We start from the raw sequence: 27,629 nt of genomic DNA on the forward strand, positions 1-27,629 counted from the left end.
GGATAACCAAGCTTTATTTGTTGATAGTAAAAAAAAATAAATAAAGACGGTTGTTTTTTTATAAATTATGAAGAGGCCTAATTTTAAATGATTGAAATGTAATTTTGGGTAGGCTGTTGTAGATACCATCGGACGGTAAAGTTGTTCATGAATAAAAGTAATAATAATAAAGAAAACAGAAAACTTTTCTGGCTTCAAAGTTGTTCAACTTGACTATATATTGATGTAACTTGTTTTTAAAATTTTTGCTAATTACGTAAACAAAATCAAATTTTAAAATACAATTCACACATACATTATCAATATATAAAACACAAATAAGCCAAATATTATTTTCCCGATGATTTCTTGCAATGTGCGATCGCAGCTTGAATGGAATGATCTCTCGAGTAAAATGAATTCCTTCTTTCATCGCGAGCATTCCCAACATCAATGTCGTGCATTGGGGAGGATTTAATCGAGGCCGGACAACTTTTACTATATGTATGCTTTGATCTTCGAGTCGTTCTAATACTCTTCATAATTACATCAAGCATTTTACTAAAACTATAGAAATTTACTTTTTTCAAAGATTTTTCTTCCTCCAAAATTTGTTTTTGACTAAAAATATTTGAAACAATGTTGTTACTGCTGCTTTTGTTGGTCATATGACTATAATCTCTTTGCTTGTAATCAATGGAAGTTCTCTTGTTCTTCTTGTTGACTTTGACTTTTGCCGGCGGTTGCAGTCGTCGAGAAGCATTTAACGACGACCGTAACATGCTTTTGATTGATCTTAGTTTGATCATGAATTTCCCTATGCCTCCCAACCTAGTTGAATTCCTTCAAAAGTGAATAAGAAAAGAAAATTATATTAATTATGTGTGTATCAATCAAGAAAATATTTTTAATTGTAATTTATTATCATACTAAATAAAATATTTTTTTTTGTACAATTTTGTTGTTATATATAATGACAACTTTTTTATGTAACTAACCTTTTAGTTTATTAACACTTGGTCATTAAAGTTAAAAAAAAAATAAAAAAAAGCAGGCTAATGTTTTGGCAAAAAGAGTTGCAACGCCTAGCCTCAATGACCGGAAACGATTGTATTAGTAACGCATTGGTAGTCTTGTCATGGTGAGAATCTTACGAGAAGACAAAGGCGTAAGGCTATGTGTAGTGGAGGGGCTACAAAATAGAGGGGGTTGACATGTGGAGGGGCGATAGGGGTGTTCACGGTCCGGTTTTTACGGTTTTTGGGTCAAACCGTGAACCAAACCGTTGGTAACGGTTTTTATTTTTGTAAACCAAAACCGAACCGCAGAACTCTTAAACCGAACCGAACCAAACCGTTAGTAGCGGTTTGGTTTTACGGTTTGAGCTTGTTCGGTTTTATACAAGATGTCCAATTAACGTATGATATATTATAGTAAAGTTATCAAGAATTTGTAAAGTTTAACAAGTATACACACAAGTAAACATAATCTAGCCACAATCTGCTAAGTTTAATATAGTATGAATTTGGGCTTTGCCAATCCTTTCTACATTGTTTAGTATATAATGTTTAGTAATACATCTCTCTTATATACATTATAAGCAATGTTAAGTTAATTATGTCCCGCATTATATTTGAATACATATATACATAAAAAAAATATAAATAAATTAATACACGGTCCGGTCCGGTTTATACGGTTGGTTTTTGTTGTAAACCGTAAACCAAACCGTTTGCCACGGTTTGAATCTTTTGAAACCGACCGACCGAAAGTTATGAAAAAAACCAACCATGAAACCAAGCAGATGACCGGTTTGGACGGTTTCACGGTTTCAAACCGAACCGTGAACACCCCTAAGGGGCGATATGTAGCCCGGGGGCGATGCTATATCCCACAAATCGCCCCACCCCTCAATACTTGATTGCCATGTCATCAGCCTCATACACAAGCCGGCGACAAATACATGCCCCACTTATCGCCGGGGGGGGGGGGGGGAGGGTTCTCGCCCTCGTCGCCCCCAACTACGCTTTGGTCAGTAATTTCTTATAAGTATATGAATATAAAGAGTATAATGTGTAAAACACTAGTTTAGAGTTAAGTAGCACCCGAAGCTAAAAATTCGTAGAGGGGCATGAGTTATAGAGAGCTTGAGCTCCAGCTCCGAAGAAATGCAACTCTGGAGCAAGTTCAGCACTTCCTCGTGGCACAAGTTCTAGAGTGTACAACCACTAAAAAACGACAATCAGGGTAGTACTGCGAGCATGTAGTGCCCAAACGATGACAACTCGTACATTGTGTGCCCCACACGATCTATGACAAGAGCCTCTTAACCCCTGACAAAATAGTCTGCTCCATAGGAAACAATCCAAACCAAGAACGAGTGTAAATACTCATCTACGATATAATTAGCTTATGCCGTCTAACCTTAAACTCTATTTTACACAATTATACTCCCTATATCGATAAATTTACTCTCAAACGGAAGCTTAGCGAGAGATATCTTCTCACTGTGACGCGACTAAATATGTGTTACAACGTTTACTCCTATTGTTACGTGCCAAACTTTGTACCTCTTTTTGTTCAAGATGTTCAACTAAATCACATGATAGTGAATTAAAGTTTTGTTATAGTAAATTTTACACGGATTAAATGATTAATAAAAACGTGAAAGCTTACCCTTAGTTAATGAAACCCAAATTAAAAAACCAATACGTAAATGGAATATGTCTTGTCCGTACGACAAAACAAAACAATAAGACAATAACATGTAACATATTAACATGCACTTGGCCTAATCAAACTAGCTTAACAAGACGGCAAATATTTTATTTATCTTGAATATATAATTTTTAAAATTATTAGGTGTAAAAAAAATAAATTTGTGACAATAATAAATTTACCTATTTTTAACGAGGCCCCGTTGGGTTTCTTCGAACGTTTGCAGCCGAGAAGGTGGAAATTTATACGGTGAGATTAGGCTTTGATGACATCGTGGGCTACTTGCGTTTAATATACGCTTGTAGTTCATTGAACTCTTGATTTTGTTACATTGGTTATGTTTTCTATCAACAATATTGACCAATTGAGATGTTGCAAAAGTGGAGGTGGTCATAGGCGGCTTGTGACACTTGTGGTGGTGGAACGGGTGGTTGGAGTTAGCGGAAATGGGGGTGGTTGGAAACTTGACAAGGGTTGATGAAGAGTTAAAAGAGAAACAAAACTCGAATTCCTCTTCTTTTGCGTCATTATTATTGGTTTTGGTGGCAGATGGGGATGGTGGAGGCGGGGGTAGAGTTATTTCAAAATAGTCGTTTTGGTGATGGCCTGAAATACGGCCTTTGGTATTATTGTGATTGTCGGATTCACCATCTTCGTCGTCGGAGAAAAGGTCGTTTTTCGAAGAAGTAGAGAAGGAGAAGCTTTCTTGATCTTGCAAGTGTTTCATGCTTGTTCAACCCGAATGAGACTAATTCTAACTTTATATGCTTGTTGAATGGTCAATGGGCCTCTTTAGTGTTAGAATAATATTTATATTTAGATGAAGGATTTATTTTAAATTATAGCTAATCTCGTTAAGGGCTATAGCCGACAATTTATAATGTGAACCGATCACACAACATTACTTGACATTAAGTTAAATAGATTAGTGTTTTAATTAGCGGGTACGGGCCATAAGCGCGACTGAAAGCATGACTTAACAAGTTCAACCCAGATTAATTAACCCGTCTATGACATAAAAACCGCATTAACTTATCATGTTAAATAGATAAATAAATTGACGGTAATGATTTGTTTATTAACACGATGTAGGTTTATACATAATTAAGTATATTGTAATTATTATTATTATATATAATAATTACAAACTTTGGTGCCACTAAGTGTCGATTGGGCCATTTGACGGCACCGTATTGGTCCTTACCTTTTGTTTTAGCTACGGTACTGTGACAAACATAACGGAAATGAATTGTTTAGGCTCACTGCATTTTGTTTTAATTCCGGTATAACAATGCAACGGAACTAAACCGAATTTGCGTAGGCTCACCGCCTCAACTTTATGGATCGGAAATGCTCGGATCTTCCCAACGACCAAGTGTTACCGACTGACGCCACTCAGTTGATCCACCTCAAATTTTATACGTTTTTGTTTTATTTTTGGTTTTTAGTTCCGGTATTATAACACACTTAACCGAAATAGACCGAAATATGCGTCGACTTACCGCCTTAAAGTCCAAGACCCACAAAGTTTGGGTTTATCATCGCACGAGTTTTATAAACCTGCCCGTCGTAACGCGTCGAGTATAACACTACTTTACTATGAATTGTAACTTTTGTAACATTTATTTTATTTGATTAATTGTGTTATTATTTTAACCATATTGTGTGGGTTATGCCAGTTGCCGCTTTAAAATCTTGATGCGATTGATGTTATTAAACTGCTCATACTAAAAAGATTGGTCCGAGTTTCATTAAAAATCAATTAAGAGAAAGAACATTATATCTTCATATCCTTATCCAACGTATTCGTTGCTTGGAATTCAATCAATAATATCCACTGCAGCGAATTCAAATTTGATATCAAATTTGAATTCGCTGCAGTGGATATTATTGATTGAATTCCAAGCAATAGATATTTGGATAAGATAAGAAGATACAACGTTCATTCTCTTAATTGAATTTCAATAAAATTCGGCCCAATGTGATCATGTTAAGTGTGTTATTCATGTTACTATCTACGGACATTTAATCGTGTTAAATGCATAATGTCATATAACCAACTTAAAAAACATGTTCATTTTAGTGTGTTTTAGTGTGTAAGGAAATAATGTGTTTGACAAACGTGCCATGTCACACAATATGATAACATCATATGGTTATTGATAATGAAAAGAATATATATATATATATATATATATATATATATATATATATATATATATATATTCTTTTTAGTCTTGGGAAAAGAAATAAATATATACATATATTTATTTAAATAATAATGCAAGACAATTTGCATTTCCTTGATGACGCATATATAAAACCCGGTTGATAATAAATTTATCATAGTTCATAATATTTAAAATTTTTGGATGGTAGATAAATACATTCAAATAAATGTAAATTAATCAGAGAAAGAACAAATATCCCCAAATAGATGCAACCTTCCAACCCGACCTTTGTCTAGATGATTTATTATTTTTATTATATTATAAAACAAAAATCTTGTTTTTACGTAATAGTTATGTCGACTAGAAGATTACTGGTCATGCATGATTTGTGTGAGGAATCTTTCTTATTACTTATGATTAAATGATAATTTTAAGGAGCAAAATTGATTTTTGTTATCATATAATAAATTAATAATATTTTTATATGCATATATTTATAAATCCTCTTCAATTTATTTTCAACTTTTCAAGTGTTGAAACTCTCCGTTAACATTTTGTTGTAAAATGCTGATTAGTTTTAGCTCCACTGTCATGAAATGGAAATTGAAGATTTGGATTGGAGGCTTCAAAGTCTCAAGTTTGAATTCAGTTCCAATCAAATTTTACCGCAATAGACCTTTGAGAGGTGGGCTTTAGTCAGAACAGGAGTTGGTGGGCTTGTCTACCCAGCGTTGTGTGCAATCGTAGGCATGTAGGGTCGTCTTTTACTATCAGGTTACTTTAGTTAGCCCGCTTTATTCGTTGGTCGTTTAAAAAAAAGTTGTAAAATATAAGCTAGGTGCATGATTTTTATGAAAACATGACATGTCATGTATGTGTATTGATGTTTAGATACATTTTATGTGTTAGATAATGTTATGCGGTCAATAGCGGTGCGTTAGCAGTGGGATAACGGTTAGCGGACCTTTGCAAAATAGCGGTGCCAATAGCGATCCATAATAGCGGAACCACTATTAGCGGCGCTATTGATCGTTATTTGACTGATTTTTTATTCCTAGACAGCGGTCATAGCACCGAGTTTCAAGGTTGGTATATTTGGGCTAAACTAAGAAAATACCAAAATATCTCAAACTTCAAATTTGATCTTTTATTTGTTTATAACCAGTTTTTTTTATCCAAACCCTAGAAATGTCATGTTCTCGCTCTTTCGTCTACCAACGACTCCTTGGTTGACGTGGACTCGGAGGAAGATTTCGTTGCTTATGACTGAATCATGTTTCAGCTATTGATACTTTTGTGTTTTTTACTTTATATATTACTGTTAATATATATATGATGCATGATATTAAAATTACCACTTTCTCACTGCTATGACACTACGATAACCTATATATCAAATAATGGCCCTTGACCGCTAACCGATTTTTCACCTCATTAACTGCATAGTTCTTTTGTTAGCCTTTCTTTTAAAAGTTTTGAGTGGCAAGCAAGCTATAAGCTATTGGAGATAAGTTAATTACATTCATGTTTAGTTATCTTATTTAACTCTATTTTAGCTAAAGATTAAAAATTTAAAATACATAAAAAGTACAGTATTTGTTTCTTTTTTTTTTTTTTTTCACATTTAACCATCTTTGTTTGGTTATAACTAACATGTCACAATGTATTAACAAAGGTATATATTTTTTATTTATACTATTGTATATAACGACACTTGAAGACATGACATACATGTAACGTTAAAGTGTGTCCGCATGAATTTGTTAGCGAGGTACAAACTGAAAAGGAAACAAGAAATATGCAAAGCTACAACGTTCTCAAGTAGACATGTTAAATCCCGAACAAATATATAAGTTCGGGTACACGAATTCTAGGTTATCTATGCATCAAAAAGTAAAAACGCACCTCCTTCGAAATCAAAAGCTCACTCATCCTCCATAAGCATCGCATACTTCATTTGAGTTTGTTGTTGGACTCGAAATAGGATAATGTGGTAAGGCTTCACATAACATCGCCAACAAAGTTTGTGAAGTTGATGAAGTTTGAGGAGGAAGGAGTACTTGTTTCGATCATGTCTAATTGACGTGTTAAAATAATGATAGATATTGAATGTACAACAATGATTAACCTGAACATGACATATATAATTAGGGTTGTAAGCGAACCGGACGTCCGTCGAACTTCCTTTCGGCGAGAAGTTTGTCTATGTTCATCTGTTTAATAAACGGACCGGACATGAACAAAAAAATTTTATTCAATAAGCTTAACGGACGAACCAGACATAGACCGCTCTCGTTCAATTGTGTTTGTGAACGTCCGCCCGGTAATGATTATACCTTTTGAAATTAGTATGTGACTGTTTTTGTTCGTCTGTTTATTAGAGTCATTTATGTATGTTTGTCCGTTAATGTTCATTAGTGTTTGTTTGTTCATTTGTCCATTAGCGGCCGCTAGTGTCGTTTTCAATATTAACGAACGGACACGAACAAACTCAATTCTTTAATGGACGGACACCGATACGTACAAATTTTCATTCGGTAGAGTGTTCGTGAACCGTTCATTTGTCCGTCAATGGGTGTGCACGGACTATGTCTCGTCCGGCTCGGTTCAGTTCGTTTACAGCCCTGTATATTATTTTAAAATTTTAAAAAAAATAAAGTAACTTAATAATATAATAAATAAAAATACAATTTGAACCAAATATCTTAAATTCCAAGTATGTAATTGTCAATAATAATATTACAAACGTGCACAACATCATAAATTGTTACATTCACCGGAAACAAAGCCATTAGTTAAAGAACAATCACATTACGCATCATGTCTTTAAACTCGGTGTAATCAACAAGTCCGTCATGATTCCGATCGACCGAGGAGATCATCATCTTCACTCTCGCAATCTCATTACCTTCCGCAAACCCTAACTTCACCAAAACCGTTTGTAACTCCGTCGCTGATATGTATCCGTCTCCATCTTCATCGAACACCTTAAACGCCTCCGTCAAATCCGCCTCCTCTTTTTTACCGCTATCGGCAATGTCCTCATTTTCGTCGTCGTTGTTAGCTAAACATATAAAGCAACTGAACATTTAGTGAACTGTATGCTCGTTTGTTTAATAAACAAAAAGTTTGTGTTCAACGCCTTTTTTGTTGTTTATCTCGTTAACATTCATTTACTCTAGTTTATGTTAATTCATATGTGTTCATTTATATTCCTTTATTTTTGTTCAATTATTATGCTTGTTTAAATTTTAAATGATCATACGAAGTTGTTCTCTTTTTAAACGAATGAACATAAACATAAGTATTTGTCCGATTTTGTCAAGTATGTGCATTTTATGTTCATGACCTATTCGTTCATATTTTAATTTTACGAGCATAAATAAACACGAACATGTTCACTTTTTAAACGAACGAACATGAAAACAAATACTTATCCAATTAAGTGTTCATGTTCATATTCGTGTTCATGTTCATTTAGATTTTAATTGTACGGGTATAAATGAACACGAACATATTCATTTTTTAAACGAAAAAACATGAATACAAATATTTATCCGATTTTGTCAATTATAAATGTTGTTTAGATTTTAAATGTACGAACATTCTGACTAAGTGTTCATGTTCGAAAGTTAAATGAACAAACACGAACATATTAATTTTTTCAACAAACGAACATGAACACAAATACTTATCCTATTATGTGTTCATATTCGTATTCATTTAAACGTGAACTGTCTCGTTTAAATTTTAAATATAAACATAAACGAACACAAACATGCTCATTTTTTAAGCGAACACAAATATTTGTCCGATTTCGTGTTCATTTAACACGAACATGTTCATTTTTCAACGAACATGATATTTGTCCAATCAAGTCCTGATGTCCGTTTAAAGTTAAATAATCGAACACAAACAATTACCTAATCCATCTCCGTCATCCAACCGGAAGAACAAGTCATCGATTTCCCTATGTAAATTCGTAAAATCATCGAACGTGAGACCGGAGTTCCCATCCTGAATAAACGTTCTAATAATCGAATCCAATTCCTTCATGTTCGTATCGAGGCCTAAAAGAATCAAGGCGCGGCTGAGCTCGTCAACGGTAATGAGTTCATCATGATTCGTATCAAACAAGTCAAATATTCGACGAAGGCGGACGGAGTTTAACGAGTGCGATCGGAGGCGGAAGGAGGAGGATTTGAGTTGGTTGACGGTAGTGGAAGGCGGTTCCATGGTGGTTGATCCGCCTTCGGATTAAATTTCGGTTAGAGAATTTGAATTTGAATTGAATGTGAATTTGGTTTGGATGTGAATGTGAATTTATTGGCGGTTTGAGATCGAGATCGAGATCGTGAAATTATGGATTAATAATTTGATTTGGCTGGCAGGATCTGATCCAACGGTTGTGAGTGATTTACGGTTACACATGATATTTAATATGTGTGAGGTATAGTCTTTACTGGATTAGTGTTCTAAATTGGTAAATACGAATCGATATATTAATTTTCTTATTTAATCAGGTAAAATAGTCGTTTACCTGTTAAGTATTCATTAGTATCTGATTAATTTTTTTTTAAAATAAAAAATATATATAATAATATAATATGCTATATACCATAAATAGTTAACCATTATCTTTTATACCAAACAATTGAACACGGTGCATATCATTTCAATCCAATATAAGCAAATAGCATGCAAACCCTTCTTTGATTCTCCCTCTCCGGTAGTCTTGTGGTTTCCCTCCACATCTCCGATTCTCTAGCTATTCGACTTTCTCATACTTGCAGCGGCGCCACCTGTAGTAACAGGTTCGTGTCTTATCGTGTATATATGGTATTAGCAGGTTCGTGTTTGGGTTTGGGATACAGGTACACGATAAGTTTTCGTGTCGTGTGCAGATATACATGTTTCGTGTTCGTGTCTTATCGTGTACGAGTATACATGATATGCCAATCCTAAGCATATTAACCATTAACATATGTGAATACCCAACTTTGATCTCCACCTGTATCACTTTGGTGAATATGATAATGAAGACTTTGAGTTAGGCATTGTGAGGTTGTCAATTTGAATTCTAAGTTCACCCAGGATTTTGTCTTATCATGTGTTACGTTAGAAAGCTTTGCTCTAGTGGTGGCATGACGATTGCCAAGTGGCAGTCGATAGTATAGTTTCTCGGGAAACGCCCAATCAAAACTTTGAAACCAGTGTAGGTCCGGTTAAAATGATATAGCCTTGTCGAAGTATGGCAATGTGACTCTCCAATATTGAATAACGTGGTGACGTAACACACAACAAAGTCGTCCTAAAAAAATCATTTAGCACATGATATTACACTACTCACCAGGCTAGTTGGATGATACATTATTAATAATAATGCATGTGGGAAACATGCAAAGATTTCCACTATAAATTCTATAATACAATATGATAAAGAATAAAGGTGATACATTAGCTTTTATTAATGATAAGTTTTTGATAGTGTCCCAAGGTTGAAATAGGTTTATTTTGTTCATCGGGTTGGGTCGATTTGAATATCTTTTGGTTGAAAGTTGAAACTGAACCAAACGAATTTAGAGTAGCTAAAACGAACCTAAAATTGAATTTTGATTTGATCGTGTTTTAATAGATAAATGGGAATTTACGAAATATGTGTAATCATTGGTTCGAATTTCGGGTTGCTCGATTTTTAAAAATGCTAAATGTTTAATTAGTTGTACAAATAGAAAAATCCATATCCCAATATAATTCGGGTTCCTTGGTTTTTAATCAAATTAGTTTCCTGGAACTAAAAGTCAAGTATGCTAGTTTGGATTTAATCGGTTTTGTTTCAGTTTGTTGATATGAAAATAAAAATTAAGTGCATTTTATTTATTTATTTTATTTTGACAAGCAACTAGCCTAGACAACCCTTTACAACCAAAGAACCACAAAAACATCACCTTAAGAACACAACTCATACATCATCATGGTAATTGCTCTAACCTAGAGAATCTCCAGCAACAATGATCCTGATGACAAGATCACTCGATCCCCATGCGCGATTTCATCAAAGTCTCACCCGATTAATGTACCCATTAACCCGTCAAGCCAAACCTTAATTTTGACTTATGAACTGATCCGAATGCCCTCGTATTTTGATTCACATGCCGCTCTTTAACCATTAGTATCGTATCTTGAGACACCCATAATTGCCAATTTATGTTGAATGTAGAATATCTTCATTATGCCAAGTTATTAGGCAAATTTGTTATGTTCTTTTATGTAACACTTATGTATCACTTTAATTCTTAGGCCTTTGTGTTTCTTTTGTTATATTGTGGTTCTAAAGATCAAAGTATAATCCAAACAAAGTGTACGACGAAATTAATAATTGAAGAGGAAATCTGAGTTTTTTTATGAGTATAATCCAAATTATGATCCGAGTGTTTAAGGATCAAAGCATAATCCAAACAAAGTATCAGCAAAACACTGCTTCTCCAGGATTTCTCCTATTAGCATTTCTCCGTCATTTCTCATAAGTGTTTTCTTAGTTCTTATTTCACTGGCCTGTACTCCTTTCTCTACTTCAGTATTTATAATGGTAAGATCAAGGCTGAGTTCATTTTTATGTCATTGGTCCTCACGAAATAACCATCTAACAACATGAAAGCGACCTTTATCCTAGTCATTTTCTAGTTCATTTTATATGTTTCGTGGGCCAACTATTATTTCGGACCAGGTACTCTTCAATAATAACAATTCAAAGAAGAATTAATATAACTCATCAAAACGTAAACACACAATAATTAATATATAATAACTCTCAACATTATATAGAGGAAATATAATTTAAAAACCTCTATTATACATAACTCGTGTTTCTCTCGATAAACCCTAACTTGGTTTTATCTCGTGTGTCTATCTAATGTCTATCCATAACTCAGTTTATATAGACTAACTTAACTTGCTTAACGAGAGAACAAAAATCAAGCTTAATCAAGAAAACAAAAAATAAACCAACTTGTGTTAAGTTTCCTTGAACTCCTCATTAAAACCAAGACAAGCTTCAGTTGACTTTGGGTAGAACTGAAAAAACAAATTAAAAAAAAACCCCCTTCAATTCTGATTCAAAGCAGACGACCATCTTCCAACTTTTTTTTAATCCAACAATTCTTTCGCTCCTCCGATCGTTCAATTTTACGGTTATGATCCAACTTGATCAAACCTCCCTCGTCGATCACGGCTTTAATTAATAAACTCCAAGAGCGTAACCGCTCTGATACAAAGTCAAGTCCCAATCGATAATAAAACACGAAGTAAACGACTAACTCTCATTTATATTAATCAAAAAACCTAACTCTCAAAAAACTTATTACGATCTCTCAAACCCTAACTCGGTTTGATTATTGATGAACCCTAACTCGGTTGCATCTAGATAAACCCTAACTTGGTTACATCTCTTGCGTGCTTTAAATGAACCCTAACTCGGCTGCGTCTCACACCTTTTATAATGTCTAACCATCATGACTTGGTTTATATAGAGTAACCTAACTTGCTAGCTAAGACATTACTAATTATAATTACAATACAATTAGAAAACATTTTGTAATTAGAAAACATAATCAACTATGACGGACTTGTCATCATTGGTCCCTCAAATTCACCGGCTTGTGACTTGGAGTCTGAAATTACGTCCAACGCAAATCGTGATTCTAAAGATCAAAGTATAATCTAACATAACTTGGTGCATGAATCACAATTATTAGTCGTATATATAGATAGATGACAATTATGCAAGTGTACTATTTAGTTACATATAACCGCCATCCAAACAATAAAGACTGATAAGGACCCAACCATCTAATTATAACTCTGAAAGAAAATTACGGTATATAAGCTACTAACTTTTGAACCCGTGTATTACACGGGACTTGCTAAATGATAAAAATAAATAAGGTTTGTTATTTCAATTGTGATTATCAAGGTACTTTTAAATTAATTTTATGTAGACTTAATAGAAAAAACAAACGTGGTTATCAAAAAGCACTAAAATAGTATGATTTTGGAAATATCAGGTGTTGATTTGCAAGAAATTAAAAAAATATACTAAAGTTGCGTAGTTAGTCAAAACTCAGGTATGAAAATAACACTTTACTCAACAATGAATAAAATCCACACTATGTTACAACCTAATTGACAAAATGGTTTTGACCAATGGATAGCTAGAATGAATGAGATGAGATATTAGAAATTATAAGAAATGTAGGATTGACATCTAAGCTTCAACATTTTCTTTTATTATATTAGTATAGTAAGATAACATAAAATTAAACACTTATGTGGGTAGGAGTGTTCTTAGGGTTAAGTTTTCGGGTTTCGGGTTTTTCGGGTCGGGTTCTTCAGGTTTCAAAGTTTTAAATCCCGACCCGAAACCCAACCTAAATCTCTCACGGTTTCTTCGGATTTGGGTTTTTTCGGGTTGGGTTAATCGGGTTTTGAGTATCCTAGGAAAAAAAAATACATTGCTAAATTTAAATGTAACATATTCTTCTTTACTCATAATGTAAATAAACCAATAACAAAACAAAAATAAACCGATAAAACGTTCTAAAAAAGTAAAATTTAACAAGTTCAACCATAATAAACAAGCCTGACATCATCGTCTTCAGTATGACGTGATTAGGGTGTTCGATTATAGTTTCTTTTAGTTATAAATTAAAACATTAATAAATAATAAACAATTGATGCATAATAGGTGGAATGAGAACAATCGATTTGGACTAAATTTGAATACGTCAGTGGTTAAGGCTTATCCTATAATACCTAAAAATATATATGGTTTAAAACTAAAAGTTTATCCGGGTTTTTCAGGTTGACCCGAAACCTAGAATTCGTACACAAGAACCAACCCGAATTACTTCGGTTCGAGTTAGCCTTTTCTCGGGATCGGGTTAGTTCGGTTCGGATACGGATTTTTCGGGTTGGGTTTCGGGTTTCGGGTAAAAGTGACAGCCCTATATGTGGGATATTTTAGTTGCGGTCAAACTTAAATGCTGAAGCTGGGTCCAAATTTGAAGTCCATATAAAAAAAAATATAAAGTCTAGCTAGTTTTTAATATCCTAACTCGGTTACATCTCCTATGTCTATCTAGTGTCTATCCATAACTCAGTTTATATAGATTAATCTAACTTGCTCATTCAGTGAACTAAAATCAAGCTTAATCAAGAAAACAAAAAATAAACCAACTTGTGTTAAGTTTTCTTGAACTCCTCGTTAAAACCAAGACAAGCTTCAGTTGACTTTGGGTAGAACCAAAAAAACAATTAAAAGAAATCCCTTCAATTCCGATTCAAAGCAGACGGCTATCTTCAACAACTTTTTTTTTTAATCCAACAATTCTTTGCTCTTCCGATCGTTCAATTTTACGGTTTCAATCTAACTTGATCAAACCTCCCTAGTCGATCACAGCTTTAATTAACAAACTCCAAGAGCGTTACCGCTCTGATACCAATTCAAGTCCCGATCGATAATAAAACACAAACTAAATGGCTAACTCTCGTTTATATTAATAAAAAAATTTAACTCAAAAAACTGATTACGATCTCTCAAACCCTAACTCGGTTGCATCCAGATGAACCTAACTCGGTTACATCTCTTGTGTGCTTTAGATGAACCCTAACTCAGCTGAGTCTCACACCTTTTATAATGTCTAACCATGACTTGGTTTATATATACTATCCTAACTTGTTAGCCAAGACATTACCAATTATAATTACAATACAATTAGAAAACATTTTATAATCGGGAAACATAATCAACTATAACGGACTTGCCATCATTGGTCCCTCAAATTCACCGACTTGTGACTTGGAGTCTGAAATTACATCCAACGCACACCGTGGTTCTAAAGATCAAAGTATAATCAAACACAACTTGGTGCATGATTCATAATTATAATTCGCGTATATAGATAGATGACAGTTATGCAACTGTACTATATAGTTATATATAACCCCATCCAAACAATAAAGACTGATAAGGACCCAACCAGCTAATTATAACCCGGAAAATTACGGTACATACCTACTAGCTTTTAAACCCCTATATTATACGGAACTTGCTAAATGATAAAAATAAATAAGGTCCATTATTTCAATTGTGATTCTCAAAATACTTATGAATTAATTTTTTGTAGACTTAACGAAAAAAACAAACGTGGCTAAGAAAAGGTACTAAAATAGTATGATTTCGGAAATATCAGGTATTAATTTGCAAGAAATTAAAAAAAATGTACTAAAGTTGCGTTGTTAGTCAACAATGAATAAAATCCACACTATGTTATAATCCAATTGAAAAAATAGTTTTGACCTAAGGATAACTAGAATGAATGAGATGCGAGACTAGAAATTAGAAGAAATGTATTGACACCTAAGCTTCAACATTTTTCTTTTATTAGTATACTAAGATAAGATAAGATTAAACACATTGTGGGCATGGGTGTTCTTCGGGTTTTTCGGGTTGGGTTCTTCGGGTTTTAAAGTTTTAAATCCAGACCCGAAACCCAACCCAAATCTCTCACGGTTTCTTCGGATTTGGGTTTTTTCGGGTTGAGTTAATCGGGTTTTGAGTATCCTAGGAAAAAAAACTACATTGCTAAATTTAAATGTAACATATTATTCTTTAATCATAATGTAAATAAACCAATAACAAAACAAAAATAAACCGATAAAACATTCTAAAAAAGTAAAATTTAACAAAGTTCAACCATAATAAACAAGACTGACATCATCGTCTTCAATATGACGTGATTAGGGTGTTGGATTATAGTTGCTTTTAGTTATAAATTGAAACATTAATAAATAATAAACAATCGATTCATAATAGCTGTAATGAGAACAATAGATTTGAACTAAATTTGATAGCATCAACGGTTAAGGCTTAGCCTAAAATACCTAAAAATACATATGGTTTTAAAACTAAAAGTTTATTCGGGTTGACCCGAAACCTAGAATTCGGACCCAAGAACCAACCCGAATTACTTCGGTTTGGGTTCGGGTTAGCCTTTTCTTGGGATCGATTTTCTCGAGTCGGGTTAGTTTGGGTACGGGTTTTTTCGGGTTAGGTTTCGGGTTTCGGGTAGAAGTGGCAGCCCTCTGTATGTGGGATATTTTAGTTGCGGTCAAAATAAGATGCTGAAGTTGGGTTCAAATTTGAAGTCCATATACAAAAAATATAAAGTCAATGCTGAAGTTGGGTCCAAATTTGAAGTCCATATAAAAAAAAATATAAAGTCTAGCTAGTTGTTAATATCTTAAATATATAGGGTCCATGGATAGTTCAATTAGTCAACAAATACATAGCTACAGTCATGAAACACTTGCTAGCTAACTTGCAGCCACACTATATAAATTGCTACAAAAATTTGTATTATACCACACAAGAGAGATGCTTTTTCATTTTATCCTACATATGTTTATGTTTACATATTATACAACCGCGAGTGCTATGAACAGCGTCGCAAAGCCAGGGTGCCTAGCCATGTGTGGTAATCTGTCAGTTCCATACCCTTTCGGTATAGGCAAAGACACGGGTTGTTCTCTAGACGAGTCATTTTACGTGACTTGTAACACGTCTTATGCAGAGCCGAAACTATTCTTCCAGTCAAGCAACATACAAATATACAATATTTCAGATTCAGAATTCCGCATAGCCACAGACTCAGGGGTTTCTTATAAGTGCTTCAACAAAGACGAGACTCTAAGTTGGGATTACGGAGGGTGGTATTCGATAAGTCCATTTACTTTCTCTACAAAAAACAAGTTCATAGTTCTCGGGTGCGATGATTATTCTTTGTTCAGTGGGACAGACGGTGCAGACATTTCTAGTGGCTGTGTGACAATATGTAGCAAAGCGCAACATGGGACCGATATCAATGGGCAGTGCTCAGGAATGGGCTGCTGTCAAACGTCTATACCCGAGGGGCTAAACTACTACAATATTACACTTTACAGTTTTCAAAACCATAGAGATGTTTTGTCTTTCAACCGTTGTGGCTATGCATTTCTTGCTGAGGAAGGCAGTTTTGAGTTTAAAGGAGCCATTGATTTAATCGACGAATGGGCGGTTTGGGAGAGGATATTGGCCACTGTCCCGGTTGTGGTAGACTGGGTAGTTGCAGGGAATTGCTCAGAATGCAAAGGAAACAGCTCCTGCATTAAGATAGATGGCGATCGGTATCGTTGTAAATGCATTAATGGTTATCAAGGTAACCCTTACCTTGATCCAGGCTGCCAAGGTTAGATTGCTTTTCAACTTATCAAAATCATTTTCAACACTTATGTCAACATCTATGGCAAGTATTGTTACTAGTTTATGTCAAATAAATGGGGACCTAGCTAGCTAACTGATTTAATTTGTGTTATATATTGTTTTCTACAAAAATGTTTTGACTAAGATAATTAGACTAGTCATTATCTTTACCATATCTCATGTTATAATTTAAATATTATATACATTATTATTATTATTATTATTATTATTATCTATCTATAGTAAAATTGAATTTTTGTGCCGCAACAAGTTTGATTGGGTCAAGTGATAGAATACTATTGAGCCACATCAAATTTTATTTTATTTTTTTGTCCTTTTGTTTTTATTTGGAAATAGTAACAAATTATAACTAAAATCAATTGAATTTACGTCGACTCACCACTACTACGCTCAGGTTTTATTGACTCACTGCCTATAGTAAAATTGAATTTTGGTGCCACAACAAGTTTGAGTGGGTCAAGTGATAGAATATTATTGAGCCACATCAAATTTTATTTATTATTTTTTTTGTCTTTTTGTTTTAATTTGGAAATGGTAACAAATTGTAACTAAAATCAACTGAATTCACGTCGACTCACCACTAATACGCGCAGGTTACTGACTCACCATTTTTCTTTATTAATTGAGTCAGTGATAATTTACTGTGTTTTGTAAGATTGCTTAGATTATGGTGTATCACTATATATCTTATTATGCTTTCTTTGAAAATGTTACATAATTATTTTTTTTTCTCTTTTAGACATCAATGAATGTGAAGATCCAGGAACCTACCCTTGCTATGGTGATTGCATGAACACTCTAGGAGGTTACACTTGTAGTTGCCCATCAGGATCTTTTGGGGATGCAAAAGCGGTAAATGGGTGTGATCAATACGCGAAAGACTCGAAAAATTCTTCTACCATATACATTATAGGTATTTCTTTCTTGAAAGTATTACTATGGTTTCATGTGTAATTAGCTTTGAAAATCAGTCTTTTCAAGATTGAAGTTTCCGAAAAATGAAGTCACTCACTAACTGAAATGTCTTGATCATATTACATTCACATGTAGCAACGGTGTTTGGCTTGTTAGCATTACTATCCGTCATAATGGGGATTTTATTTGGTATAAGGAGGAGAAAGCTAATGAGCCTCAGAGAAAAGTTCTTTGAGCAAAATGGAGGCGTTTTGCTGAGACAAAAGATCAATTCACAAGGGTCTCATGAGGCAATGACTTTGTTCAGCACCGCACAGCTTCGTAAAGCCACCAAGAATTACTCTCAAGAGAACATCATTGGCTGCGGTGGCTATGGTGTTGTGTACAAGGGTATTTTGTCTGATAAACGCGTTGTTGCAATAAAGAAATCTAAAATAATGGACGGGAGCCAAGCTGAACAGTTCGTAAATGAAGTTTTAATCCTTACACAAGTCATCCATCGAAATTTGGTAAAGTTGTTGGGGTGTTGCTTGGAAGAGGAAGTCCCTGTACTAGTTTATGAGTTCATCTCTAATAACACTCTTTTCCATCACATTCATTCTAAAATGGGTGGAATGAGTTGGTTATCATGGGAGAATCGATTGAGAGTAGCTGTAGAAGCTGCCGGTGCATTCGCATATCTTCATTCAGATGCTATTATGCCAATCATACATAGAGATGTCAAGTCTACTAACATATTACTAGATGATAAATACACAACAAAAATTTCAGATTTTGGTGCATCAAGGCTAGTCCCATTAGATCATGAACACGTAACTACTCTTATCCAAGGAACATTAGGGTATTTGGATCCAGAGTACTTCAACACAAGCCAACTAACTGATAAAAGTGACGTATATAGTTTTGGAGTAGTCCTTGCTGAACTCATAACAGGGAAAAAACCCATCGGTGTTGATAGAGCCAACGATGACAAGAATTTAGCAACATATTTTGTCAATGCAGTTAAAGAAAACCGCTTGTATCAAATTGTTGAACCTCGAATATTACGTGAAGGGACTTTTGAGCAGATTCAGGCCGCAGGAGATCTGGTAAAGAGATGCCTAAGTTTACAAAGACACGATAGACCTACAATGAAAATGGTGGCGGTGGAGCTAGACAACTTAAGGCAATTCACAGCCCATCCTTGGGTTCAACAACAATCATGCCAAAAGACTAGAAGCTTAGTTTTAGAAGTTGAGCAATCTGATCTTTACGAGGTCCCATTAGTTTCACATGGTACTAATGATTCAGAATCTTACCATGGTAGGACACACACGGCGTTTGAAGAAAACAAACCACATGGCTGCTTCTCATGACAGCCAACTTAATTGTTCATGATCATGACTACAGTTTGATTATATTAATGTTTAACTTTGATGCTTTGTTTGGACACTTGAATTTTTATAAATTGTGACACTTGGGGTTCAAAGTTATTTGTTGTGATATTGCTATGTTATTTTAAATTGCCAGACAAGTTTTAGTATATTAGTAACTTGTCAATTCAACCTTAGTTAATACCTTAGTACGGAAAATACAGTTTGCAGGAATTTGTATAATGTAACATCCCAAAGTTTCATAAGCATATTCAAATTGCAAGACGAAAAATGTCTTGTTAGTTGTTACAAAATGCACGTTGCAATATTGAAACATATAATAGTCTTAAGGGACAGTGAATATTTTAAAAAAATTTAAAACTATAATTTTGGTGTTCAGTATATAATAATCAAAACTTTAGGTTGCTTGCAACAGAAATATAAGGCCTTAACGGCTGAAATCGCAAGTAAGCTAAAGATGCTAAATTAGGTGTAAAACATCAGGAACTACACGTGTTTTTTGTTGGCCCAGATGGATCAAACAAACTAATAAACAAACGAATACGAGATATTGGGTGACAACCAGCGACTCTTTTCATATAATCAAACAAACTTAACAAACGAACATAACTTCATGAACATATAAGGAGAAGAGACTCCTCTTGACATAATCAAAACAATAACCTGGACCCCTCTATTTATAGATCCACTAAACTTACTCTTCAAGCCAATTACTAAACTTCCTCTCCAAGACGAAACCTTTCCTAAACTTATTATAATTCAATTAACTAAAATAAACATTACAAAATAAACCCTTAATAATTCAAGATTAACCTTCATATTTCAACAAAATCAATTTGGGGGATGTGAGTGTTAATTTGACTTCAAACCATGCATTGAAAGTAGATGAATGGTAACTAGATTTCATTACATGGTAATGTTTTTATCTATAAAACTTGATGCTGTTGATGCTTGTGTGATACAAGTTGCATTCTTATTAAGGATGATATACTCATGTTCTTGAATTTGTCATGCGAACTACATGCATGGTTAATTTCTTAGAAATTGAAAATTTTATATCCATTGAATGGTGATGGATGAAAAATGGCGAATTAATAGAGCAAGATATATGATTTGACAGACAATATAAAACTTGGAGTCTGTCATGTAAACATAATTAATCTAATTGCTTTATATTTTTAATTTTCTTAATTTTGCCGTCAAAACTTTGTTTCTAGTAGGATTGAGTTTACTATCCAAAAGAGGGTTGCGTCGCAACTTGTTGTTCGTTTACATGTCACTTCATTGCAATCGTTTGAATGTCTTTTATATTGAAAATGATTATCATGTACTCAAAAAAATTAATAAATTAAATCTACATCATTTACTTAATTATTACTAAGAATGACATCAAATTACCTCTTAATCATTCAGACTTAAGACTATATCTTAACCATTAAGAGGTAGTCTCTTAATAACAATTAAAAGGCTAGCAAGCAGCCCCTAAATAAGGTGAATAGTTGGTTTTGAGTATGCTCAAGTCATGATATGTGATATCCTTAAAAGTTTCAAATAGGCAACACAATACAATAAAAGATATGGTTTGTTTGTGGGCAAATTAAAAAATATTGATCAGTACAATGACTGAATATTACAAACGGCGTTACTATCACTCATGTACCTTTTTTGATGGTGAGGAGCAAACCTTGTCAAGGACAATGGGTCCCAAAAATGTTTGGAGCATCTTAGGCCGAGAATCTTGCATCCCTAATCACCGGTCAGGAAGGCGGGGTACATATAATGACGATAAGAGGGTGTTTGTAACACCGTGAAACATATTAGCATCACATGCGGTTGTGATTCCTTAGAACACCAACCTTAAATCTCACCAACATGTTTTAACCCATTAGTGTTTTATGAGACGAGAACTCCATAAGTTAGCATGTTTAATTAAGAGCAATCTATTAAAAGTGACCTACTAGTTACTTTATTTATATAAATAAACAAAAATAATATCGATTGCTATAAGATGCATAATGTTAGCAACACTTAATTGATCAATAGCTTTAATCAAAACCAAGAGTTAGAAGCCACTCTATTTAGTGCATATATAAATTCTTTTCGTAACAATCCATTTATTTTCTTTATTTACCTTTACAACTAACAATCCTCAATTAACTAAATCAATAATCATCTTAAAATATAATAAATAATAAATAAGTAATTAAAGCCTTTGGCCTAACTATGTTGTAATGTTGATGTCCATAATGATTAATGAGATATTAGATATATTAATAGGTATTGCAAAGGAACTTTAATAAAAAAAGACTAAATTAATAACCAAATAACTTAAAATTCCCTTACTACGCATGTTTGCATGGCCCTAACATATTTGTTACTTCATAGTTCATACATAGAATTTATATTTAATGTTCACATTTTAGTAACAGATGTAAACCTTTACTAAAAATTAAGTAAAGTGCAAAGCTACACCAAATCTCCAAATAGTTGATTTTATTTTGTTTGTGTTTGAACAACTAAATGTTGCACAATACAATGTTTGAACCCCTAATCTTCTATATCACACCTTAACCGGAATGACCTCCAAATATTTTATTAAATTACTTTATGACATGATTAAAAAATATTTGAATTGCAAATCAACACCAAAACTACAAACATAACCCTAACGTGCTTGTTACTTCCTACATAGGATTCGTATTTTATAAATTTCCAATGCTCATATATTAGTTAAAGATGCAAATCTATGAGGTAAACAAATTGCAAATCTATGAGGTAAACAAAAAAAAAACTCCAAATATTATTTTACATTATTTATAACCAAATAATATTTCATAGTTACATGAATCTAAATATTTTTGTAAAAATATTTTCTCCGTATTTGATACAGGTGCACAAACCAGGTATTTTGTAGGAACCGGTTTTAGATATGGTCAAAAAAACTCAAAACCAGGTCGGGTAGAAACCGATTTCGGGCATAGTCGGGTATTTGACCGGGTTTTTCAGGTTTTTTTCAGGTAGGGTAGGGTCCAGTTTTGACCGGGTAAAGGTGGAACCGGTTCCGGATACAGATCCGGGGAAAAACACAATACCAGATCGTACCCGCAGGTTGGATACATGTAGGAACTGGTTTCAGGTCGAATACACCAGGTCAGATCCAGAACCGGGTATTTTGTGCACCTGTAGTTAAAGGTGCATAAATCGGGGTTTTCAAATACCCGATTTCGGGTATTAAACCTGGTATAGAACCGGGTTCGGGTATGACATGGTATTGAAAAATCGGGTATTGGCAATACCCGGGTCAGGTTCGAGTCCGGGTATTGCCTCTAAAAACCATACCCTATATATTGATTTCGGATCGGGTATAGAACCAGGTTTTCTAAAACCAGGTATTTGAATACTCAATTTTCGAGTATTGAAAAAAACCTATTTTTGGGTTTTTTTTTTCCGGGTATAGATTGGATTTTTTAAGCGGTTGCATTATTAGGGAATTTTCAGATATAGATCGGGCATATGAAAAACCCAGTTTCGGGTATTGGAACCCGAATCTGGGTATGGAACCGGTTCTGGTTTTCGGGTATTACGAGTACAAATCGGATCCAGTTTGGGTACGGGTTTTGGTACTGAAATACATACCCTATCCGTATCTTACGGATAGGGTCGGTTACAGATTCGGGTATTAAAAACCCAAATATCAAAAGAACTTATTCCAAATTTTTTTCAGGTCTGGTTCTGGTTTGGGTTTGTTTTGCGCCCCTCACTAGTGTCCGGTTCCAATTCTAATCTAATCCATCTAAAACAAGTGTAAACCCATTCATGGGCTAGTTTAATTACCTCAACGGTCAAATTAAATAGTCAGCCAAACGTCAAATAACCCCCATGCAATCTATTACTTTCCTCCTCTATATATTATTAAAATAAAATAATCACAAAAATAATAATAATAATAACTCTAATCCACCAACCACTCTCCGCAGGCGATTGATTCACCAGAAACCAATCTCCGGCATATATATTTCCGGTAAGTCCACTTTCTGTTCATTAGATTTTAATTTTAAAGTTTTTAAAAATAGAATTTAGTTTTTTTTTTAATTATGTTATGAATTTGATGTTCAATTGATTAATTTATGGTTTAGTTGTTGTCATTAACCTAATTTGATTAACTGATATTAGTTTAATTGATTTAGTTTTGGTAATTTGTGTGTTCTTGGTGGTCTATGGTTATTAGGGTTTATGTGAGTTTGTGATATTTTAGGGCAAATCATGGTTCATGAAATTAATCACAAATTGATGTTAATTAGGGGTGTGCATGATACTGAAAAACTTATCCGAAACCCGAATTTGAAACAGAAAAAACCGATCCGAAACTGAAACAAAAACAATAAATTTGGTTCAGTTTTGGTTTGGTGTGTGACTAAAACCAAAAAACCGAACCTAACTGAATTTATAGATTTTCATTTTTTGTCCAAATCTAAGTAGTTAATGCGGAAAAATATCGGATATCGGTCGAGGACCGATATTTGAGATATCGGTTATCGCGGTGAGATATCAGTGGGATATCGGTAATTTTAATATCAATCAGAATTTATATATATAGCACTTTAACACTAACAATTCAGTATACTCTTTTACTATTAACAAATTATCCTTTTGTAACTTGCAAAACACTAATAATTGTAGCAAGTAGGAACTGATTAAGATTCAAAACACCAACATTAAACACTAAAAGTTGAAAATTAAGTCTTAAAACACTGATATCGGGAATATCGGTGATATATCGGTCAAATATCGCTGATATTATCGGTACCGATATTTTGATTGATATTCTGACTGATATTTCACATGAGGACCGATAATCGAGATACCACCGAGATTGACTGCATAGACCCAAATTAATAAAAATTAATTAGCTGTTAACTAACAAAAAATTTTAGGCCCAAATTCAATAATTTTGGCCAACTTTTTTGTTCGCCTTAAAATTTCAAGCCTAAATAGCAAAACTGAAAAACCCGATAATCGATGCGCTAGTTTTTGTTTCGGTTTTAGCCCAAAATTGAACTAAGCCGACCCATGCACATCCTTGTTGTAAATTCTTGATTGTGTACATTATATGCAAATTTTGTAGAATATTAAATCTATATCTGATTTTTTTTTTCAGAAAAAAAAAAGAGTATGAATCAGATGGATGCTGTTGAATTTGGAAACGCATCGGTTAAGAAATCCGATAAAAATTCCACTCTCATGGAATCCAAGAACAGTAATATCGGTGCTTCTATGCATCCCATAACCCCGTGTTTAGCCGAAGCAAAAGTCAAGTTTACACCGAATGATAGCCCGTCAAGTTCAACCCCAATGGAAGATGTTTTTGACGTGTGCGCACCTGGCCCGATTCAAAAGAAACAATCTGGAAAGTCTGCTTTGAGGAAACTTGATTACGGTTTGAATGATTCCGTCTTTGAAAATAAGCTTAATAATGATTCATCAACAGGGACTGTTTACGAGTCCGTGTTGGACGCTATAATACGCAAAGAAGCAGAGGATATCCTTGCAGATATTTTGGCTTCTGAGACTGACTCGAGCCATGATGTGCTCAGGACTCCGCCTGCTCGAGTCACTGGGCCAGCGGTGTGCCCTGGTGCACCTTTGAAGCCGAAGCGAGTCGAACACAAGAGGATTGTGGACATGAATTTGTGTCGAAAGCTTGATTTTGGTTCTTGATTGGTGATTTTAAGGATTTGATTCTAGTAATTTTAATTTGACACGACGATTTTTAGGACTACAAAGTTTATGTTTGTATTCGGTTATGGTTTGTTATTTGAACTGCACCAGGTACTGAACTGGTTTAGATTGGTCTAGCTTTGTTTCTTGTTACATTGAATTGATTATGTGTTGATTTGTGTAGTTAATAACAGCATAAGTTAGGTTACTTTATGACACAAATTTTTTTGTAAAAAATTTGTACATATGGATTATTTTGGTGGCTTTAGTAACAAAGAGAACAAACCTACTTAAGCAGATTGTGAAATCACATTTGTTTCTCTCTCTACTTATGCAAGTGTAATTATTATTTTTATGATTTTTGTGAGACATGTAAACAAACTAAACGTTTAATAAACTGTTCCATGGCATGTTAGTCTATGTTCGTTAGTTCATGAACAAAACTTTTTGTTCACGCGGTTAAATGAATGAATGTGAGCACATGTGTCTTGTATTTATTTATGTTCTTTTACGACCATTCATTTAAATTCCTTTATGATCGTTTGTTTATGTTCATTCGTCCAAGGCCGGCCTTGGGGTATGGCAGGGTGGTCGACGGCCACAGGCCCGACACCCCGCTAGGCCCGATTTTTTTTTAAATTATATGTATTTTTATTAAAACAATATGTATATTAGTGTTTAAACGCAATTACATAACGATTAGCTTGGTCTAGTGGCAAAGGGGAATCTTCGCGTGGACAAAGAGAGAGAGAAGAGAGGGCTATAGGTCAACCTTATGGTTATGGATAGCGTAGCGTAAGGACGGGATAGGAAATAAAAATGCTCAATAAAGCGCTCAAGAGACCCCATATATCCTTATTGAGCAGGGCTAGTTAGCGCCTTCCCTTAATGAAAGACGTGGTAATCGTCTTTTCATCTCAGATATCTCTTTATTTTTATCTGAAACGAGGCTTTTCATCTCACTATCCATCTGGGTTAATCTCTCACTGAAGTACTATTTACCATATACTGATTCAATTCATTCCTTAGAAAGGATAAGATTATTTCACTATACTGGGGTGTAATGTTAGACGGATCTTTGATCTCTATTGGTTTTGTATCAACCTAGAGATCCTCTCTAAAGACTGCTAACCTCTTTGTCCCCATACTAATACCTGGTATAGTACTTCTTTTTTACGAACAGTAAGTGTTTTCCAATCACGACCAAAGTTATTTGTAACAGATGCCTGTTCTTGACGAGATGGGTTAGCATACTGTGACTTAAAACTCCTAACCAAAAGGTTATTGGTTCTAGTCTGATTTGAGACATGCTTAATCTTATTTTTATACAAAAGTTTTGTTACAACCTAAATTATAACCAAGTAAGCCAATATCAAATACAAATTGTTTAAATCCAACAAAATACTCCTTTTTACTTAAGACTCAAAAAAATTTTCGTCTTCGACCCAAATTTTTATGGCTTTCTCAGAGACAGCCCTGCATTCGTCTATGTTTATTTTTGTTTGTTAATTTATGTTTACTTAACTTCGTTCTTTTATATATCCATTAGAAGTTTATAGGCTCGTTATAATCTAGTACAGGAGTGTATGGAATTCGAATATCAGATATAGTAATTTTTTTGGGTCTAGTTTTATTAAACTTTTTAGGCTAAATTAATTGATATTCACTTTTAATTGATGTTTGTTCTGTTATGTTGTTTATTTTTTTCAGTTATGTTCATTTACGTTTGTAAACCATTCATCTATAGTCTTATGCTATTAAGCAAACGGATATGAACAAACATGAACACTCATTTCCTTAACGAACGAGCACAAACGAGAAAACCTCGTTTGCCATGTTTGATTATTTGTTTGGTTACAGTTAAACAAACGAACGCGAGCATTGCTTTTCATGCCTGTTTGGTTCGTTTACTTGCCTGCTTTTCGCAAATTTCATTTTTTTTGGAACGGCGACTTTCTCGTGTGTTAGGCCGTCGCACTCCCCAAATTTGGATAGCCCCGCTGCCCCACTCAGGCCAAAATATATTGTCTTTAACCGGGCCCACGCTAGCTTCAGAGTTTGGTTTGGACATTTCCTGGAAAACCATACCACCCACTACCACTTGACAGTTATTGTGACACCCTTTATAGATTGTATTATATAATTCACAAAATGATTTATTTTAGATAAATGGCATGAAATTTGGTCAATCATGGCGTTTTCGGATTTGGAGAAACCTTGTACGCATGCAATAAACGGTTTCTTTCGATGTTTACTTGTAAAACTTCATTGATGTTCCATTTTCCCACTTTTTTATTTTATTATAATGTTTGTCTCTAAAAATATGGTATCAGTAAGTGTCATTAATTCATTATATTTGCATGTCTAAATATAGTAGTATTTGAATCACAAAGATTTATATGTGATTTAAAAATATAATCCCTACAAAAAACTATT

General features: G+C 34.0%; 3 protein-coding genes and 1 pseudogene across 3 annotated transcripts; 2 read left to right on the plus strand and 2 right to left on the minus strand.

Moving 5' to 3' along the window:
* Positions 1–329: 329 nt before the first annotated feature.
* On the minus strand, positions 330–3,427 carry LOC143577782 (uncharacterized). The gene is made up of 2 exons (XM_077061511.1): positions 2,880–3,427; positions 330–822 (listed from the first exon to the last, which is right to left on the minus strand). The coding sequence occupies exons 1-2, from the start codon at positions 3,422–3,424 to the stop codon at positions 330–332; spliced, it is 1,038 nt and encodes a 345-aa protein (XP_076917626.1). The 5' UTR covers positions 3,425–3,427.
* A 4,236-nt stretch (positions 3,428–7,663) lies between these two features.
* LOC143577783 (calcium-binding protein CML42-like) lies at positions 7,664–9,104 on the minus strand. The gene is made up of 2 exons (XM_077061512.1): positions 8,792–9,104; positions 7,664–7,932 (listed from the first exon to the last, which is right to left on the minus strand). Exons 1-2 carry the CDS (start codon positions 9,102–9,104, stop codon positions 7,664–7,666), a joined length of 582 nt encoding a protein of 193 aa, XP_076917627.1.
* Positions 9,105–16,302: 7,198 nt separating this feature from the next.
* Positions 16,303–19,498, plus strand: LOC143577787 (wall-associated receptor kinase 2-like). The gene is made up of 3 exons (XM_077061517.1): positions 16,303–17,152; positions 17,927–18,100; positions 18,238–19,498. The coding sequence occupies exons 1-3, from the start codon at positions 16,303–16,305 to the stop codon at positions 19,455–19,457; spliced, it is 2,244 nt and encodes a 747-aa protein (XP_076917632.1). The 3' UTR covers positions 19,458–19,498.
* Positions 19,499–24,688: 5,190 nt separating this feature from the next.
* LOC143577789 (unknown protein 1 pseudogene) lies at positions 24,689–25,193 on the plus strand (annotated as a pseudogene).
* The last annotated feature ends 2,436 nt before the right edge of the window (positions 25,194–27,629 follow it).

The sequence above is a fragment of the Bidens hawaiensis genome, unplaced genomic scaffold (genome assembly GCF_021521415.1).
Source record: "Bidens hawaiensis isolate Kalapana, Puna unplaced genomic scaffold, B.hawaiensis_p1.1 tig00028802_1, whole genome shotgun sequence".
Taxonomy (NCBI): domain Eukaryota; kingdom Viridiplantae; phylum Streptophyta; class Magnoliopsida; order Asterales; family Asteraceae; genus Bidens; species Bidens hawaiensis.